We start from the raw sequence: 18,905 nt of genomic DNA on the forward strand, positions 1-18,905 counted from the left end.
ATACTCAGACCATCGTTGTGTGTTTTAAGCTGCCAAGTGCTAATTTGTTATCCAGTATAGAAAGCGATCTGCAGTACAGTCTTCCTTATTCTTCCTGCAGCTGAGTAGGATGCCATTGGAGGGTGTCCGCTCTTTGTTTAGCTCATCTGCAGGATTGCAGGTGGTTCCCTGGTGCCCTTAGGCTGGTAGAGAGGATGGTTGTGCATGTTGCAGGTGTGTCTCCGGCTGGGGGACAGGAGGCAAGGCGTACTCCTGCAGGTCCGGAAGCCGGAAGCCGGAAGCCACAACCTGTGCCTGGACCACATGCAGTCGAGCAGCTTTTCCACATGTTTTTAGGTCAGCAATAGTCTGATAGGAGTTGCAAGTATTTTTTCTCAATTTATTGCTTATTTTGCTTTTTTGTTTTCTAGACATTGGGAATTTTAATTTTCACAGGCTTTATTTTTCCTATTTATTTTGACATTAAGAGTCTCACTGTTGGCTTGGGGTGGTAGCTCAGTGGTTAGGGCACAGGCCACATGCATCAAGGTTTGCAGGTTTGAACTCGGCCTAAGCCTGCTGAACAATGACAACTGCAACAACAAAATAGCTGGGCGTTGTGGTGGGCACCGATATTCCCAACCACTTGGGAAGCTGAAGCAAGAGAATCACTTAAGCCCGAGAGTTTGAGGTTGCTGTGAGCTGTGACGCAAAAAAAAAAAAAAAGTCTCACTGTCACCCTGGGTAGAGTGCAGTGGCATCATCATAGCTCACAGCAACCTCAAACTCCTGGACTCAAGTGATCCTGCCTCAGCCTCCTGAGTACCTGGGACTACAGGTGCCCACCATCATACCTAGCTAGTTTTTTGGGCTTTGTTTTTTTCTTTTTTGCAGTTTTTGGCCGGGGCTGGGTTTGAACCCACCACCTCCGGCATACGGGGCCCACGCCCTACTCCATTGAGCCACAGGTGCCACCCATGCCTAGCTAGTTGTTTTAGAGACAGGGTCTCACTGTTGCTTAGGCTGGTCTTGAACTCCTGAGCTCAGGCTATCCACATGCCTCTGCCTCTCAGAGTGCTGGGGTTACAGGCCTGAGCCACCTGGCCTGCCTTTCCTTTTTCTTTTCCTTTCTTTTCTTTCCCTTCTTTTTTTTCGAGACAGAATTTCAATTTGTCACCCTCTATAGACAACTGTGACATCACAACTCACAGCAACCTCCAACTCTTGGGCTTAAAGCCATTCTCTTGCCTCAGCCTCCTAAGTAGCTGGGACTACAGGTGCCTCCCCCCAATGCCTAGCTATTTTTTGTTGTTGTTGCAGTTGTCATTGTTGTTTTAGCAGGTCCAGGCTGGATTCGAATCTGCCAGCCCTGGTGTATGTAGCCAGGGCACCCCACCCACTGAGCTACGGGCGCTGCCCTTTTTTTTTTTTTTTGAGACAGAGTCCCACTTTGTCACCCTGGGTAGCGTGCCATGGCGTCACAACTCACAGCAACCTCCAGCTCCTGGGCTTAGGACATTCTCTTGCCTCAGCCTCCCAAGTAGCTGGGACTACAGGCGCCTGCCACAACGCCCAGCTATTTTTTTGTTGTAGTTTGGCTGGGGCCGGGTTTGAACCCAACACCCTTGGTATATGGGGCCGGCACCCCACTCACTGAGCCACAGGCACTGCCCATTTTTATTTTGAGACAGAGTCACAAGCTGCTGCCCTGAGTAGAGTGCTATGGCATCATAGCTCACAGCAAACTCCAATGGGGCTTAAGCGATCCTCTTGCCTCAGTTTTTCTATTTTTAGTAGAGACAGGGTCTCATTCTTTCTCAGGCTGGTCTTAAACTCCTGAGCTCAAGCAATCCACCCACCTCAGCCTCCCAGAGTGCTGGGATTGCAGGTGTGAGCCACCTCGCCTGGCCCCGGCCACCCTTTCTTTTATTTATTTATTTATTTTTTTATGTGATAGTTTTGTTTTGTTTTTTTTAGAGACAGAGTCTCACTTTGTTGCCCTCAGTAGAGTGCCATGGCATCGCAGCTCACAGCAACCTCCAGCTCTTGGGCTTAGGTGGTTCTCTTGCCTCAGCCTCCCAAGTAGCTGGGACTACATGTGCCCACCACAACACCTGGCTATTTTCTTTTCTTTTTTTTTTTTTTTTAAAGGGTTCCACACATTTATTTATTTATTTTTTATTTTTATTTTTTGTGGTTTTTGGCCGGGGCTGGGTTTGAACCCACCACCTCTGGCATATGGGACCGGTGCCCTACTCCTTGAGCCACAGGCGCCACCCCCTGGCTATTTTCTTGTTGCAGTTGTCATTGTTGTTTAGTTGGCCTGGGCCAGGCTTGAACCTGCCAGCCTCAGTGCATGTGGCTTGCACCATAACCACTGTGCTATGGACAATGAGCTGGGGTGGGAGGTGGAATTATTCTTAGCCCTTGTATGGCCAGGTACAGTGGCTCATGCCTGTAATCCTAGCATTTTGGGAGGCTGAGGCAGGAGGATTACTTGATGCCAGGAGTTCAAGGGCAGCCTGGACAACATAGCAAGACCCTGCCTCTACAAATATTAAGAAAAATTAGCCAGGTGTGGTGGTGGGTACTGTAGATCCAGCTATTCAGGAGGCTAATGCAGGAAGATCCTTTGAGCCCAGGAGTTTGAGATTGCTGTGAGCTAACTCCAAAAAACTAACTAACTAAATAAATAAATAAATAAAGGATTTTTTCCCCCTAGGGGGAGGGGAGGGCAAAAGAAGGGCAGTACAGTGGGCAAGATGGGAAAGAGAAATAAAGGTTTTTTTAAAAACTAAAAAGAATATTTTAGAAAGTAATTGCAGAGCACCTACTGTATACTAGGTCTGGTCCCAGGCTCTGGAGACACATCTCTCCTTTCCCTCATGTAGTTTCCACTAGTCACAGGGCCTGGCCTTTCTCACAGTCTGGGAAGTGGGCAGTGGAGGGCTGTCTGGTGGGGAGGCAGCCTGGAAGAGAGGGACAGCTTTGCACAGCCTTCTCTGGACCAGCTCCTGGGCAGGGCTCTAGCCTCCATAGCCCACTCAGGGCCCCCCCCCCCAGAAGGCAGGCTGTGTGAACCCACACTAGAGCATCACACCTGGCCCTGCCACTGCCCACTGGGGGCCTCAGCAGAGCCCTGTACAGTTTTAAGCCTCGGTTTCCCATCTGCAGCTGGACTCCCACTCCCATAGTGCTGGGGGCCAAATAGGATGTGGCGCAGTGCATGGCCAGTGCTGCACTTCTGAAGAATCCCCCTTCACCCCTTCCTGGGGAGATGGAGGCGAAACTAGGTTACTGATGAAAGGGACCAAAGGGCGGAGGGAACGTAGCTATGTCATTCTAGGCCAGCTCTCCCCCAGAATATCATCAAAAGCCTGAGATGAGTCAAACAAGCATAAAACCAGATGTCCATCAGTTGGGACCAGCCTAAGGATGCCACCCCCATGGATGCAGTCTCTGTCTGCCAACCTCTGGAGTGGTAGCTCCTTCGGATCTCCCTGAGTTAACCCTATGCCCCCTGATGCCCACACCCTAGGTCCCTCCCTTAGGTAAGACCACACTTAGCAACTTGCTTCTAATGGAACACAGCAGAAGCCATGGGCACTCAAATTGTGGCCTCTGCCTTGGGCTGTGCTCTCTGGGCAGCCCTGTGACAAGTTCCCGTAACCAGGGCGGATGAAAGCGAGATGAGAGGCCCATCCCACCCTTTACTGAGTCTCCCGTCCTGTCCTGTACCACAAGCCACATTGATCAGCTATGCCATGCCCTATTTCCTCACCCACAGGAACTCAGAGATGGTGAATGTTTTAGCTACCACGTTTTAGGGAAATTGGTAATGAAGCAATAGCTGAGTAACACACCCCTACGGTTGCTTCTGCCCTGGAAGTGAGGTTAGGTCCTCTTGGGCCCACTCGTCCCTCCTCCTCCCCTGCCATGCTCTGGCCACACCTCCCTCTGTAAGAACCCTGCTCTCAGAGAGAGCCCCCTTCCTGGCCCTCTGTGTAGAGATGCCTACACTCTCCCACCTTGTTTCCCTTGACGCCTGCTGCCCACACCCGATGAGCGGTGTATGTTCAGGGTCTCTGCCTAGATGGCTGCAGTGTAGGTTTGGTGCACCCTGTGGGGGGCTCCTCCAAGGCTTGTCTATGCAGTGAAGGGACAGGGGGGTGAAGGGTGCAGAGCATTACAGGGAGAAAGTACTTGCCAGGACCCTGCTGGTCACCAGTCTGTACCCTCACAGGCACCGTGGTTCCCAAGGCCCTGTTCACCTGGGGCTCAAACCACATTACGTGAGTCCTGGACGTCACAGAAGTTTCACGGGGCATGTAGGCAAGAACGTTTCATTGCCCTCAAAACTGACCATTTCTAAGCTCCTAAATGGAAAACCATGGAGTTAGGGGTGGCTGTGTCAATCAAAATCCTGTGACTAGGGGGGCTGGGGTTTAACCGTTGGATATAATATTGTGAATAAAACTATGCTCAGTGACATCTAGTAACTAGTGAGCAGTGACTGTGAGCAGGGCATAGCCCTGCACCCTGGTGTGGTCATCCTATTTAGCCCCTAGCACTATGGGATTGGGAGTCCAGTCCGTCTCACTGGCAAACAGACACTGCTGTCTCTGTGCCCAGAGATCACAGCCCAAGGCAGAGGCCACAATTTGGGGTCTTCTCCAGCACGTGCCAGGCTCTGAGTGTTGGAGACACCCTTTTTTTTTTGCTCAGGCTGGTCTCAAACCAGTGAGCTCAAGCAATCCACCTGCCTCAGCCTCCCAGAGTGCTAGGATTATAGGCCTGAGCCAGTGAGCCCAGGCCTTGGAGATGCCTTTTTTTTTTTTTTGAGACAGAGACTCACTACGTTGCCCTCAGTAGAGTGTTGTGGTATCACAGCTCACAGCAACCTCAAACTCTTGGGCTTAAGTGATTCTCTTGCCTTAGCCTCCCAGATAGCTGGGACTATAGGCACCAGCCAAATGCCCAGCTATGTTTTTTTTTGTAACAGAGACTCAAGCTGTTGCCCTAGATAGAGTGCTATGGCATCACAGCTCACAGCAACCTCCAACTCCTGGGCTCAAGCGATTCTCCTGCCTCCGCCTCCCAAGTAGCTGGGACTACAGGAGCCTGCCACAACACCTGCCCATTTTTTGGTTACAGCCGTCTTTTTTTTTTTGGCAGTTTTTGGCTGGAGCTGGGTTTGAACCTGCCACCTCCGGCATATGGGGCTGGTGCCCTACTCCTTTGAGCCACAGGTGCTGCCCACGGCCGTCATTTTTCTGTTTGGTGGGCCCAGGCTGGATTTGAACCCGCCAACTCAAGTGTATGTGGCTGGCGCCTTAGCTGCTTGAGCCACAGGCACTGAGCCTGCCCAGCTATTTTTTGTTGCAGTTGTCATTGTCGTTTAGCTGGTCTGGGTCAGGTTCGAACCCTGCTCCCTTGGTGTATGTGGCTGTTGCTGTAATCACTGTGCTACAGGCACCAAGCTGGAGACACCTTTTTTAACTAATGAAGATGAATTTGCATGGAAAAGAGCTGGAAGGGCAGATATGGAAATGGTAATAGTACTGAGTATTTATCTGCATTATCATATATTTCCTTTTTTTGTTGTTGCAGTTTGGCTGGGGCTGGGTTTGAACCCGCCACCCTCGGCATATGGGGCCGGCGCCCTACTCACTGAGCCACAGCCGCCGCCCCCCTTTTTTTTTTGAGATTGAGTCTCACTTTGTTGCAGAGTGCTGTGATGTCATAGCCCACAACAACCTCAGGCGACTGCCACAACGGTGGGCTACTTTTAGAGATGAAGTCTTGCTCTGGCTCAGGCTGGTCTTGAATCTATGAACTCAGCCAATCCACCCTCTTTGGCCTCCCACAGTGCTAGGATTACAGGCGTGAGCCACCGCACCTGGCCCTTATCACATATTTTGACAGAGAACAGGTGTTACTATTTCTTGCAGGACAATAATGAATATATGGGGGGTGAGTGTCTCATTTCCTGTGTCTGGCCCAGCGAGGCTGTCCTCGGTGGTTGGGGGCAGTTTTCAGGTGACATCAAGGCCTTTGTCTGGGCTCAGTCTGGGGGTGCCTGCCAACTCCAGCACACCCTTGCCAATCCTCTCACCCTTGTCTGCACAGAGGTGGCTGGTGACCCAGAATGTGGTCAGCATCCCAAGCTTTGCACAGAGGCCAGGGTGGCAGGGGTGATGGGACCGGGTGGGCTTCATCTCTCTCTGCCCCCAACTCCATGTCCTGCAAATAAAGGGGACTCTCCTTCTGGCCTCCAGCCCCAAACCAGTGCAATGCCTAGTCCACACCCATCACTGTCCTAGGGGTGTGAGCTGAGGCTGAGCCTGAGCAGGAGCTGCCTGAGGCCCACCCACACCAGGTTCCGCAGGCCTGGCTCTGTGAGAGAGGGTCTCAGGCCCTCAGCATCAGTGCCCTCCCAAACCTCCCCCCACATCTGGCACAGGAAGCGGCTTGAAAGAGGTGTTGACAGGGACACAAACCCCTCCCAGACCACTAAATGCTCCCTTTTTTTATGTTTTTTTTTTTTTTAAATTTTTTTTGTAGAGACAGAGTCTCACTTTATTGCCCTCCGTAGAGAGCCATGGCATCACACAGCTCACAGCAACCTCCAACTCCTGGGCTTAGGCGATTCTCTTGTCTCAGCCTCCCCAGTAGTTGGGACTACAGGTGCTTGCCACAATGCCCAGCTATTTTTTTTTTTTTCATTGCAATTTGGCCGGGGCCGGGTTTGAACCCGCCACCCTCTGTATATGGGGCCGGCGCCTTACCCACTGAGCCACCCCATGTTTTGTTTTTTACTTCAAAAAAATTTAGGGGGTGCACATGGTTTTTGCTGTGTGAACACACTGTCACCCCAAAGTCAGTGCCTTCATGGATCTGTTTCCAGAATAACAAAAAGTGTTTGTTGACTGATGTGCCCAGTCTCAAAGTCCCCAGAGCTGGGAAGTGGGGGTTGGTGGCACCCCACCAACCTAAGGGGCCTGCTGGGTGGAAGCCGGCGCTAGGGCTCGGGGCAGGCCCAGTCGTCGGTTCCTGGCCGGGAACAGACACGGTCGGGGAGGCGCGCCCCGACCCCTGACCCCCAGTCTGTCATTCCGAGGCTCCCCTGGGAATGTAAACTGGGCTCGGCCCTCGGCGGGAGTTGCCAGGCAGAGGGGTTGGCTTAAGCGCCCCCTCCTCCGCCACTGCTTCACTGGCCAAGCCCCCTGCTGTCCCTTCCCCTGCACCCCCATCCCCAGCCACGCCCCACCCCCTACAGTCCCCGCGTGGTGGCTGCCGCCCGAGCCACGTGTGCCGGCGCCCGGCAGGCAGGCATGCGGGAAGCGCGGCCACGCCTGGCCCGGCCACCATTTCCCCGGCGCCGCAGCGGCGCTGACTTGCGGGCAGCGGCCCCTCCGAGTGCCCAGCCGGGTCCCCGAGCGCCAGCGCCGGGAGCATGAGCGTGGGCTCCGAGCGCGGGGCGGCAGCGGCCCGGGGGATGGTGCCCACACCCTGCGCCTCGAAGGTGGAGCTGCGGCTCAGCTGCCGGCACCTGCTGGACCGCGACCCGCTCACCAAGTCCGACCCCAGCGTGGTGCTGCTGCAGCAGTCGCAGGGCCAGTGGGTGCAGGTAGGGCCAGGGGCTGAAGTGGGTGCTGAGCGGGAGCTGCAGATGCCGAGACCCAAGTGGACACAAGGAGGCCAGTGGCCACCAGGAAGGGGCGTTGGGATATGGGGCTGAGCGCAGGGCAGGGTGGGGTTACCAGATGGAGAGAGGGGTGTCCAGGAGCTGTGGGGAGGGGATCAGTGGCTAGACTAGAAGGGGTCCAGGTAGAGACTGGGTGTTCCCGACGGGTGTGCGGCCCATGGCTCCAGGTGGGGGGCCCTTGGGGCAGACTAACCGCCTAGGCTGGAGGTGCGGATGGGAGCCTGGTCAAGGGGCGCAGAAGAGGACGGGGGCTCAGGTGTGCAGCCGAGTGGAGGAGCCGGGGCCGGACTGGGGTTACAGGGTGCCCCTGCACCGGCCTGCGTGGACCCCAGAGTACCTGGCTTCAGTTGGCTCCCCGCCCACGAGGTGGAGGAGCGGCCCCCGGGCGCTCTAGAGGCTGAAACTTGCCCGACCGGCGCCTCCTGGGTTCCTCCAGACTCAGGCGCTGGTCCTGAGCGACCCCAGGTGACTGCGGCAGAGGTGGGGGGCGGTGTCTCTGTAACTCTAGTTCTCGCTGGACACCCTCGGCGCCTGTCCGCCGGCTCTGCGCGGTACAGAACACTTTCTCCATCTTCATCTCTCCTGAAACGCGCAGCTTCACCTCGAAAGGGCTAGAAACAGCGACGAAGCAGGCGCGTGAAATGGGGGGGAGGGTTGAAGCCATCTGAGGGTTGGAGGAGCTTGGACTCGAACCAGAGCTCTCCCAAGAGAACCTGGAGCTCTCATGCTCTGGCGGTTCCTCGGAGGCAGTGAGGTCAGGGAGGCCAGGTGATAGCGGGGCAGTGGAGGGGGCCTACTAGGGATCTCCCTGCCCACTTCCTGGGATCAACTCTTTGAGTCCACTGCTCTGACCTGGTGGCATCTCCTTTCATCTCTGGGCCATCAGCTTCATGAGGCTGAGAAACCCTTCAAGGCACGGACTTTCAGCATGAAGGTCCTGCCCCAACCATGGGGCTGGGGTGAGAGTTGGGGGGCTCACCATTTCAGTTCCTCCAGGTGGGGCCCCAGCCCTAAATCCTTGTGACTTGTGCAGAGGTCTGTGTGGTCCTGGGGGTGGCACAGAAGTCTATGGGCCTTACTTGTCCTTTGAAGGGGCCATTAGATGGGGCACACAACTTGGAGAGGCTGGTGAACTCAAGGGTCCCCTTCCTGCTCAGCCAGGTGCTGCGGCTGCCCAGCCCAGGGCTGAACTCCTAGCCCATCTGTGACTTGGAGTGTCCCTGGGCAGGACCCTCTCCTCTCTGAGCCTCTGTGAAGTGAGGCCAAGCAGTTGGTGATGGGTGTGAGCTGAGAAGATGCAGAGAAGCTGGAGCCCTGGGCTGGCAGGAGGGTATTAGGGCTGTGGGAGTGCCCCCAGGAGTGGACACAGATAAGGCTGGGAGGTGCTTCCCACAGTGTGGCCTGGAAATGAGTGGGAGGAGAGACTGGACTGGAGCCCTGGACTCGTCCTTGAGAGGTGCAGTGTGGTCAGCTCATGGGTGTTGCTTGCAGGTGGGCAGAACCGAGGTGGTCCGGAGCAGCCTGCACCCCATGTTTTCCAAAGTCTTCACACTTGACTACTATTTTGAGGAGGCGCAGAAGCTTCGTTTTGAGGTGTACGACACCCATGGGCCCAGTGGCCTCAGCTGTCAGGATGACGACTTCCTGGGAGGCATGGAGTGCACCCTGGGGCAGGTGGGTGCCCACCCTCGGGAGGGAGGCCAGGGAGCCCAGAGTAGTGACGGTCAAACTTCCCAACCATGCCAGGCACCACAGGGCCCTTTTCTTGAAAATTTCCTTATTAGCTTTTTTAAGATATAATTTTGAACTGGGTAATACATTCAAACCTCAGAAGTGTAATAGGCATGCCGAAAATGCCTCCTTCCTGCCCCTGGGCACCTTCCAGAGAGAGATGTTCTCATATCTCTCTTTTTTCTCTTTTTAAGAAAAACACAAATTACATTCTCTGTTCTGCAATTTGCTTTTTTCACTTCCATGACAGGAGGGAGAGGCCCCTCCAGAGGCCCCACCTGCAGTCCTCTGGCTAAATGTCCCCATTAGATACCCCACTGTCAGTAGAACAATGGGTTTTTCCAGCCACCAGTCTGTTACAGGATCTGTGCTGCACATTTAATTTTCACCACTTGCCTTGGAGTTCCTTCTTTTTTATTGAGATATAATTTACATACAATAAAGTGCTTGAATCTTCAGGCCTGAGACTGACAAGCTTAGACAGTGGCATACAGCTCACCATCACCCCGTCAGAGAACATTTCCATCACCCCTCTCCAGCCAGTCCCGCTCGTTCTATCTGTTCTAGAAATTCGTGTACATGAATCACACAGCATGTCCTCATTGATGCAGGATTCTTTTACTTAACATAATGTCAGTCTGACTCATCCCCCATTGCTGCACAGGCCGGGGCTGATTCCCAGGGATCTTTTTGTCATCCCCATTTTTCAGATAAGGAAACTGAGATTTAGGGAGGGCACAGCCCTTCCTGAGAGTGGCAGAGCAGGGCCACATGAGCCACCAGTGCTCACTGTGCAGATGGAAGAGGCAGCACACACCTAGACACACGTATATGAACACCCCTATGTTCACACGTGTTCAGGCAGGACACCCATGTATGCATGGACATATGCATGGATCCCCACGTGTGTGCATGTATGAACACACATCTGTGTGTCAGGGCTCCTGCTTTGCAGCCATCCAGATGGGCTTAGCAGGGGCACCTAACTTGGTGACCTAGGGAGAGGTTTCTGGCTTCAAATCCTTGTGGTATGACCTTGAACAAGTCTGAACTCTGCCCAGACATCTGGTTCCTCATCTGATTCAAGTAAACTGAGCACTCAGTCCAGGTAGAAAGAGCTTATTAAATGTTAGGTGTCAGGCCAGGTGAGGTGGCTCACGCCTGTAATCCTAGCAGTCTGGGAGGTGGGTGGATTGCCTAAGCTCACAAGTTTGAGACCAGAGTGAGACCTCATCTCTAAAAAATAATACGCAAGCATTGTGAAGGGCACTGGTAGTCCCAGCTACTTGGGAAACTGAGGTAAGAGAATTGCTTGAGCCCAAGTGTTTGAGGTTGCTGTGAGCTGTGATGCCATGGCACTCTGCTGAGGGTGACAAAGTGGGACTCAAAAAAAATAAAAATAGAAAGTTAGGTGTTAACACAAACCAGCAGTCCTATTTTCCCCATAGGAGACTGTCACCAAACCTGGGTGAGCCATGTCCGTCACTAAGGACCTGCTTTGCTGCCAGAAAAGGGAGGTGGGTGGGATGGAGCCAGGGTAGGCTCAGACCTTCTTTCAAGCACTATCATGGTGTCTGTATAAAGGGTGCTGGCAGCTGCCCTTGGGATGTACAGGACAGCAGGAAAGGCCCACGTGTGAGGCAGACTGTGTCTTGGGAGCCCAGAAGTAAAATCCTTGAATAGGGGTATATCTTGAGGGGGGTTGGCCTGAGTCTCCCTCCTTTGCATCTTTAAGAGAACTTTCCCAGCCCCTCAGCCTATTTTGAACTCTTCTGTTCCCCCTACCTGGGATCTGTTTTCTTTTCTGCACGGAATGTTCCAATATGCTCAGAAGCTTGCAGCCAGGCAAGCCCTGATGGTGGGTGGTGAGAGCCTCTCTCTGGTTTGTATTCAGCCCCTGTACTGTGACCCCACTATGTCCGCCAGCCAGTAGCAGGTGTGGGCTGGGCCATGCTGGGCAAGTGAGAGTGGTCCTCACACACCACTTGCTGAGGACACTCCTGAGTGTGGAGGGATAGTCCCCTGCATGGACAGAGCCTCTGTGTTAACTCTTGCGGGAACTGAGTGGCAGTTAGCACAGTTCCCACTTACAGACAAGGACTTTGGAGCCCCAAGGTCCATATAGCCCCTGCCAGCGCTGTGCTCTGCCAAGCAGTTGGCATGTTCTGGGAGCCGCCTGTGCCCATGTGTCAGCAACGCCCTAGTCAGGGCTTGTAGCCGATGCAGGAAGTGCACAGAGGGGCTGCCAAAGAGAGGAAAGCCTGGGCTGGGAGCAGAGACCCCAGGGACATGCTGGGCATGAGGGTCCAGGCAGCCAGCACACCATCGGACATACCTCCCCTGCCCTCCCACGAGGGTCCTCTCGGTGAGCAGTGCAAAGAGTCAGAGCCACTGCAGCTGCCAGGCTGCCCTGAGCCTCCCACTCCTCACTTGACGAGTGGGCGTGATGTCCAGCGTCTCTATGCAGTGAAGGGGGATAGATGTCCTGGGAGCAATGGGAGGGCCGAGGGTGTGGGCCTCGGGGAGGCGGGTGGGGACACAGTCCAGAGGACAGGCTGAGGGTGAGTTAGTGTCCCAGGACTTGGGACCCATCCCTTGCCTGACATTTCTGACTTCCAGATTGTGGCTCAGAAGAAAATGACACGTCCACTGCTGCTGAAATTTGGCAGGAACGCCGGCAAGTCCACCATCACGGTGAGGCCTTGGCCGCAGTCTCCTACCAGGCCCCCCAACCCTGTGCTGGGGGCCCTGAGTGGGATGGTGGTGAGGGTGTGGCCAGGAGGGTCTGTGTGTGCCTGGGTCAGGCCCTACCCGGCTGAGCTGGAAGCCCTGGCCTGGCTCCTCCCAGGTGATAGCTGAGGACATCTCTGGGAACAATGGCTACGTACAACTCTCCTTCCGGGCCAGGAAGCTGGATGACAAGGTGAGGGAGTGTGGGGCACCCACAGGCAGGTAAGTATGTCTGCCCACCTTGGGGGTGGGGGTCCCCAGCTGGTGGCGGCACCTGCAAGATGGCATTGATGGAGTTGGAGACAGTGTCACACAAGTGGAGTCCCAACTGCTGCTTCCGCCTGGCAGCTCTGGGCTGCAGATCAGGGTCCAGACCTTGTGACCCTGGAAACTGCCCTTAGCACTCAGGACCCCGTACAGTGACGGGGAGACAGACCTGGGAGTCCCAAGGCCATTGCTTCGAACATGGAGGGATTGGGACTGGGTGCAGTTGCGCTGGCCTCACTTTGTTCCCAAGGAGGCTCTGTGGGGTGCAGTGGCACCCGGGCAGTGCAGAGTGCCCTGTCCTGCCAGCACCCCCTGCCCTTCCTTCCAGGACCTATTCAGCAAATCCGACCCCTTTCTTGAGCTGTTCCGAGTCAACGATGACCAGTCAGAGCAACTGGTGTACCGGACAGAGGTGAATGGGATGGGGCCTTGGGGATGGGATTTCCACAGCTGAAATCCCACAAACTTGTTTGTTGTCACTACAGTTATTTTTAGGGACACCTTCTACCCTGCAAGTAAAATGGGGTGTCAGTTACAGCGGAGAGCATTTTCTTTTGCAATAAATTAGCCTGAGTGAAAAAGAGTCTATTTAAAGAGAAGGGACTCCAGGTGGCCCGAGAATGTGGCAAAAGCTATGAAGGTTGGGGTCTGGCGGTGATCTCCTTGTCCCCACCTGGCAGCCCCCGCCAGCTGTACCTCAGCCTGGCCTCTCCGGGCACTGCAATGGCAGGACCTGTAGCCCCAAGGGCTGGACTCCGGGTTCTGCAGGGCTCTGGGGCCTCCCAGGTCTCCCCAGCCCCTCCTGGCCCTCAGGTCGTGAAGAATGACCTCAGTCCTGTGTGGGAGCCCTTCACCGTGTCACTGAGCTCTCTATGCAGCTGCGAGGAGATGCGGCCCCTGAAGGTGAGGCCGGTCACTCTAGACTCTTGGTGTGGGGGGGGCCAGGGTAGCATAAGGTGGCAGGTGGTTGAGCTGTCTAGGCTGGGGGTGGGCGGGTCTCAGGGTCTGGTGTCCTGGGGCATGTGGCTGAGAGTCTTGGACTTCCCAGGGCTTGGTCTGGGATTATGACTCCCGTGGGAAGCACGACTTCATTGGAGAGTTCTCCACCACCTTTGCGGAGATGCAGAGAGCCTTTGAGGAGGACCAGGTGCGTGGGAGGCTCCAGGCCATGCTGTTCCGCACCTGTCAGCTCCACCACTGAGGCTGTGAAAACAGGACCTATCTGTGGGAGACGCTGGGCTGGGGTCTGTGCATCTGGTTTGGAGGGGTGTGCAGGGAATTCTCCCCAGGGTCTGCCCAGCCTGCAGCAGTAGGCAGTGGGGGTTGCCCTGGGCTCTCCTTTCTGCCCCCACTGCAGGGCCCGTGTCCCTGGGCACAGGCCACAGGCCACAGGCTTCAGAGGTGGCTGGGCACTGTGTGGCAGGGCATGCCACACATGAGGTATAACCTGGACCCTCATCTGGCCCACACCCCATGTCCCCGGCTGATTCCCGGTGGGATGGTGGGTCCCATGGTGGCCACGCCCATCCCCCCTTGCGGGGTGGGCCCTGAACTCACCGGTGGAGAGAGGTCACCCTGGGATGGTGCCAGGCGCTGCCAATGTGGCCTGGGGCCCCTGCCCGTCCTGTGCCCAGGCCCAGTGGGACTGTGTGAACGCCAAGTACAGGCAGAAGAAACGCAATTACAAGAACTCAGGGGTGGTGGTTCTAGCGGACCTGAAGGTAAGGCCAGGCCCTGCCTGGGTGGGGAGGGGGCTCTGCTGGTCCTGCCTGAGCTCTGTAGGGTGGCTGGGCAGGGTGAGCCTCTTCCAGATTATCCCTATCCCAGGGTCAGAGGAGGTGGGGAGGGGGATGGGTAAGGGGGAGAGGAGAGGAGAAGGGATGGGGCAGGGGCTCCTCTCAGACCCCTAGCAGGGCCTGTCTCCTGGGGGCGTCCTGGGCAGCCTTGCCCACACTGCTGCCTGGAAGGTCCACAGGGTCTACTCCTTCCTGGACTACATCATGGGCGGCTGCCAGATTCACTGCACTGTAAGTCCCACAGAGTGGAAGGGGCGCCCGGCAGGCATGTAGAGAAATGGAGGCTCCCTCCAGGCAGCTCCATCCCCACATCTGAGCTAGGTTTTTCTGGCAGGGTCCCTGTTTATGCAGATAACAAAGCAGGTGTGGTGGAGCAGGGAGCTAGCCAGTACCATCCTGGAGGCAGTGTCTTTGGGGCTTCACTTCTACAGAAGCAGTGACAAAAAAAAAAAAAAAAACAGGAAAAGGGGGAGTGAGCACTTGGATGCCAGGGACAGACAAGCCCCAGGCTGCAGCTACCACATAGCATGGCACCAGGGCCCCTGAGCTGTCCACATGTCCCTTTGCAGATGTGCTGGTTTGAGACCCTAGAATGACTCAGGAAAGCAGTGGCAGGAGCCTGGAGTGGGGGTGGCAGCTGTGAAGAGGTGGATATCCCCCCAGAGCCTGTCTCAGAGCTGTGACACCATGCCAGGGGCCAAGGCCCAGCTCTGTGACCTGGTCAGGGCATTCCCTGAGGGTCCAGGGAGCTAAAGGATTGGCAGGGCCTGGGGAGACCTCTCCTTGCCCTGTGGAGCAGATGGGACTGTCCCAGGGAGCATTGTCTCTGGGTGCAGCCTGGCTCCCCACACACATGAGGCCCCAAGTCCCAGCCTCTCTGGGCTCCAGTTTCCCCAGCCTGTCAAATGTGGGATACAGATACCCTGCCCAGCTCAGCTCATCGCTCTTGGGCCTCCTGCAGGTGGCCATCGACTTCACGGCCTCTAATGGGGACCCTCGGAACAGCTGCTCCTTGCACTACATCAACCCTTACCAGCCCAATGAGTACCTGCAGGCATTGGTGTCCGTGGGTGAGATCTGCCAGGATTATGACAGGTGCGTCCCCTCCATCCCAGGTCAGGTCTGGTGGCCCCACAGGTGGGCATCATGACTGTCCATTCATCAGAAGAAGCTGCCTGAGGCTCATAGTGCAGACTGCAGACATCGTGGGGGTCCATCTGCACATCAGCACACAGGTCATGAGCTCATCCAAGGGTGATCAGTCAGGCAGCAGCCAGGTGCAAAACCCAAGCAGGCTAGACTCTGAGCTCATGGCAGTAACCCAGAGCCCTGGCCCCGGGCTTGGGAGAGGATGTCCTGAGCTCCCTCCCCGAGTCCTCCCATATGGTCGAGTGGGTGGGTGGGTGAGGGCCATGAGCAGGAAACCAGCCCCAACCAGGGGCATGGAGCTCCAGTGGTGGCTTGGCCTGGGCAGGGGAGGCATCTGCAGGGCAGAGACAGACGTGCTTGGGCAGAGGCCGAGCATTGGGAAGAGGCAGACTCAGGGATCTCCTCAAGCCAGCTCCCCCCTTCCCTTGTGCCTGGCCCAGTTTTTTCTGCACCCCCTTCCTCAGTCTCCCCATGGCATGGCAGTGATGCTAGGCCTCGGCCAACAGGGCCCTGACCTCCTGGGCTCTGGTTTCACCTACAGTGACCCCCACCCCACCCCAGGAGTCAGGTTTCCCAGGTGATCAGGCCACCTCTCTTCCAGTGACAAGAGATTTTCTGCTTTGGGGTTTGGAGCTCGGATTCCTCCAAAATATGAGGTAGGGGACCCCTGGAGTTGTAGCCTTTCTTGTGTCCCTCAGGCAGAAGGTAGCCTTGCTCCCCAGGGATCCCTGGTTGCTGTCATTTCCTGCTGAAAACCAGCTGCTATAGGGTGGGGTGGGCAGCAGAGATCTGGCCTAGTGGTCAGTGAGGCTGACTTTTGACCTCCTAGGACTTGATAGCTTCTGGGGGCTGGAGATAAGCTACACAATTCTGTTGTGAGATGGGAAGAACGTTAGTCTGGAATCTTCTGGTTGCAGATATCAATTCAACTGGATTAGCAGAAAAAGTGCTGTGTGGGGGATTTATTAACTAATGAAACTTAGAATCTTCAGGTCTGGCTGGATCCAGGAGCTAACGCAGTGTCTCAGAACTGTCTGTCTGTTTGTCCCTCTGTCCCATGGCTCTGCCTCTTATCGTGTCTCGGCTTCCCTTCCATGGAGTCTTTTCCCTGTGAGGCCCTCAGAAACTCCAAACCCACTTCCCCCAGTCAGTGGGGAGCACGGGACCCTACCTTGCTGGCCATTCTTGTTCTTACCCAGGTGTCCCATGACTTTGCCATCAATTTCAACCCTGAGGATGATGAATGTGAAGGTAGGACTCAAGGTGGGCCTGGGGTGGGGTACACAGGGCTGGGCTCACCCCCTGCTCCCACAGGAATCCAGGGAGTGGTGGAGGCCTACCAGAACTGCCTGCCCAGGGTCCAGCTCTACGGCCCCACCAATGTGGCGCCCATAATCTCCAAAGTGGCGCGCATGGCAGCGGCGGAAGAACACACCCGGGAAGCCTCAGTAGGTGCCTGGGGCGGGCGGCAGGGTCTGTGTGTGTTGGCCAGTGAATGGGCTGGCCCTCGGTCAGTGTTGCTGATTTGCCATGCTCAAGACGCATGCCCAGCTGTACCTGCAGCTGTCAGATGCGTGGGGGCCTGATAGGTCTCCCCTTAGTCACAGCCCTGAAGGCAGTGTGAGCCCTCCTCCACCATCCTCAGCAATACTACATCCTGCTGATCCTGACCGACGGAGTTGTGACTGACATGGCGGACACACGGGAGGCCATCGTGCGCGCCTCCCACCTGCCCATGTCCATCATCATCGTGGGGGTGGGCAATGCTGACTTCACCGACATGCAGATCCTGGACGGGAACGACGGTGCCCTGCGTGCCCCGAGGGGAGAGCCTGCACTCCGTGACATTGTGCAGTTTGTGCCCTTCCGTGACCTTAAGAATGTGAGTGAGAGAGGGGCTGTGGGGGGCCCAGGGGAGGAATGACCCAGCCCAGCAGAGCCCCCCCAGTTCAGGGGGCTCTCACATCACACAGCCATGTGACATGTGCTCCTCAGGTAAGTGCTCTCTGTTCCTGCTGGGGAAGCAGCACGTGGGGGTCGCTGATGGTGTGTCACCCTCAGGATGGCGCATCACCCAGATGAGTCTGTATCCCTCACAAGACCTCACCTGCCACAGGCCAGCTACTGGGGGTGTCCTCCTACACTGGCCCCACCACTATGGTCAGGGGTGGCCACAGTGCCGAGGGCCGGACTTTGCAGGACAAGGACAGGCTAGGGCTGTGACCAGGTGGGGGACGGGGCTGCAGGCTCTGAAGGTTCCAGGTGCCACCTTGCTGTCCTTTCCCTGTTGGCCCTGCCCAGGCATCTCCCACAGCGTTGGCCAAGTGTGTGCTGGCTGAGGTGCCCAGGCAGGTGGTGGAGTACTACAGCCTCCGGGGACTGCCTCCTCGAGGCCTTGGGGCTCATACTCCTGAGGGTGGCCCAGGCCCAGCAACATGAAGATCCTGGAGGGGGCAGCAGGTCATGCATCCACACAGTCCTATCTCCAGCGTCTCGGGGTCCCTTCACCTCTCCAGAGGCTTCTAGTCCCCACCCAGCCCCCCTGAAGTCTCCCATGGTCCTGCTGGCTTGGGCCCCCAGGGCTGAAGGAGGAAGAAATCCAAGCTCAGCTAGGGAGGGGTCCCTAGAGGTGGGGCCCTCTGTGCATCTAACTTTTGTGGGGGAGGGCAGTCCCCTTCCTCCCACCTCCCTCCCCAGCCTTCCTTCCTGCCTGTCTGTGGGGCCTGTGGGTGGAGGCTTCAGTTGTAATAAAGGGTCTCCTGGTCCATGTAGCAATCTGGTGCTTTTACTGACCCCTGTCCATGCAGAGGCCTCCGTGTACTTGGGGGTCAGGCAGGCACCCCCAGCCTCCACATGTGCAGCAGAGACTCCCCAGGCCTGGCCCACCAGGGCTGCATCTGGGAGAGGAAGGACCCTCTCAGGGTGCCCGGGGTGCTGGGGTCCAAGGGGGTGAGGACCTTGAGCCCCACGCCCAAGACTCACAACAGCAAGGGCTACAGCTGAGGTGGCCCTGGGCTGCCGGAGTTCCCAGGAGCCATGTCTGCGGGGGCAGGGGGGGCACCCAGGAGGAGCCAAGATGGGGGTACTCGACAGGCTTCCAAACCACTGGGCACACGCAGGTGCCCCTGCAGCCGGAACAGTCCCAGCAGCCTGAGGCTCCCAACCCTTCTGGTGTTTCCAGTTGAGATTCCCCTGAATTACCCTATCTGAGATAAACAAGCTGTCTGGACCCTGAGTCCAACCCGTCCAGTCGCCCTTCCGTCCATCTACTTTGGTGCCTATTTTTAGCTCCTGATTCATCTTCTGTTAAGCAGGGCTAATAGGCATCACCATGGTAACCTGGCTGCCGTGTGAATTCCGGAAGGGCCATCACTGGTATCTCTGAAGGCTCCAGAGTACAACTCCTTCCACCTGTGTGTGGTGGCTGCCGGGCAGGAGGGGTTCTTGCAGCCACTGTTGCCTGTGCCAGGAAGTATTGGCTCTGCAGCTTCACTCAGGGCACAGCCGAGGTGGCACAGGGGGTCAGCACTGGCATGGGGTGGGGG

General features: G+C 56.3%; 1 protein-coding gene across 3 annotated transcripts; it reads left to right on the forward strand.

The window, feature by feature from the left end:
* Positions 1-7,174: 7,174 nt before the first annotated feature.
* Positions 7,175-18,117, forward strand: CPNE7 (copine 7). 3 transcript variants are annotated; one of them, XM_053555450.1, is made up of 15 exons: positions 7,179-7,609; positions 9,179-9,361; positions 12,038-12,112; positions 12,267-12,341; positions 12,744-12,827; positions 13,229-13,318; positions 13,464-13,562; positions 14,050-14,136; positions 14,383-14,442; positions 15,173-15,306; positions 15,962-16,016; positions 16,560-16,611; positions 16,675-16,808; positions 17,006-17,242; positions 17,356-17,804. In XM_053555450.1, the coding sequence occupies exons 1-15, from the start codon at positions 7,436-7,438 to the stop codon at positions 17,440-17,442; spliced, it is 1,626 nt and encodes a 541-aa protein (XP_053411425.1). In that variant the 5' UTR covers positions 7,179-7,435; the 3' UTR covers positions 17,443-17,804. The 3 variants fall into 3 exon arrangements, with proteins under 3 accessions (XP_053411432.1, XP_053411425.1, XP_053411417.1); XM_053555442.1 differs by having other exon boundaries at positions 7,186-7,609; positions 17,662-18,117; XM_053555457.1 differs by lacking the exon at positions 17,356-17,804 and having other exon boundaries at positions 7,175-7,609; positions 16,962-17,113.
* The last annotated feature ends 788 nt before the right edge of the window (positions 18,118-18,905 follow it).

Source organism: Nycticebus coucang, chromosome 2, assembly GCF_027406575.1.
Source record: "Nycticebus coucang isolate mNycCou1 chromosome 2, mNycCou1.pri, whole genome shotgun sequence".
Classification (NCBI taxonomy): domain Eukaryota; kingdom Metazoa; phylum Chordata; class Mammalia; order Primates; family Lorisidae; genus Nycticebus; species Nycticebus coucang.

Excerpts from the sequence above, each read along its gene's own strand:
- CPNE7 (XM_053555442.1), top strand. The coding sequence starts at position 7,436 with ATGAGCGTGGGCTCCGAGCGCGGGGCGGCAGCGGCCCGGGGGATGGTG. Across the intron at positions 7,610-9,178 it reads CGCAGGGCCAGTGGGTGCAG|GTGGGCAGAACCGAGGTGGT; the intron begins GTAGGGCCAGGG and ends TGTTGCTTGCAG. Across the intron at positions 16,809-17,005 it reads AACACACCCGGGAAGCCTCA|CAATACTACATCCTGCTGAT; the intron begins GTAGGTGCCTGG and ends CACCATCCTCAG.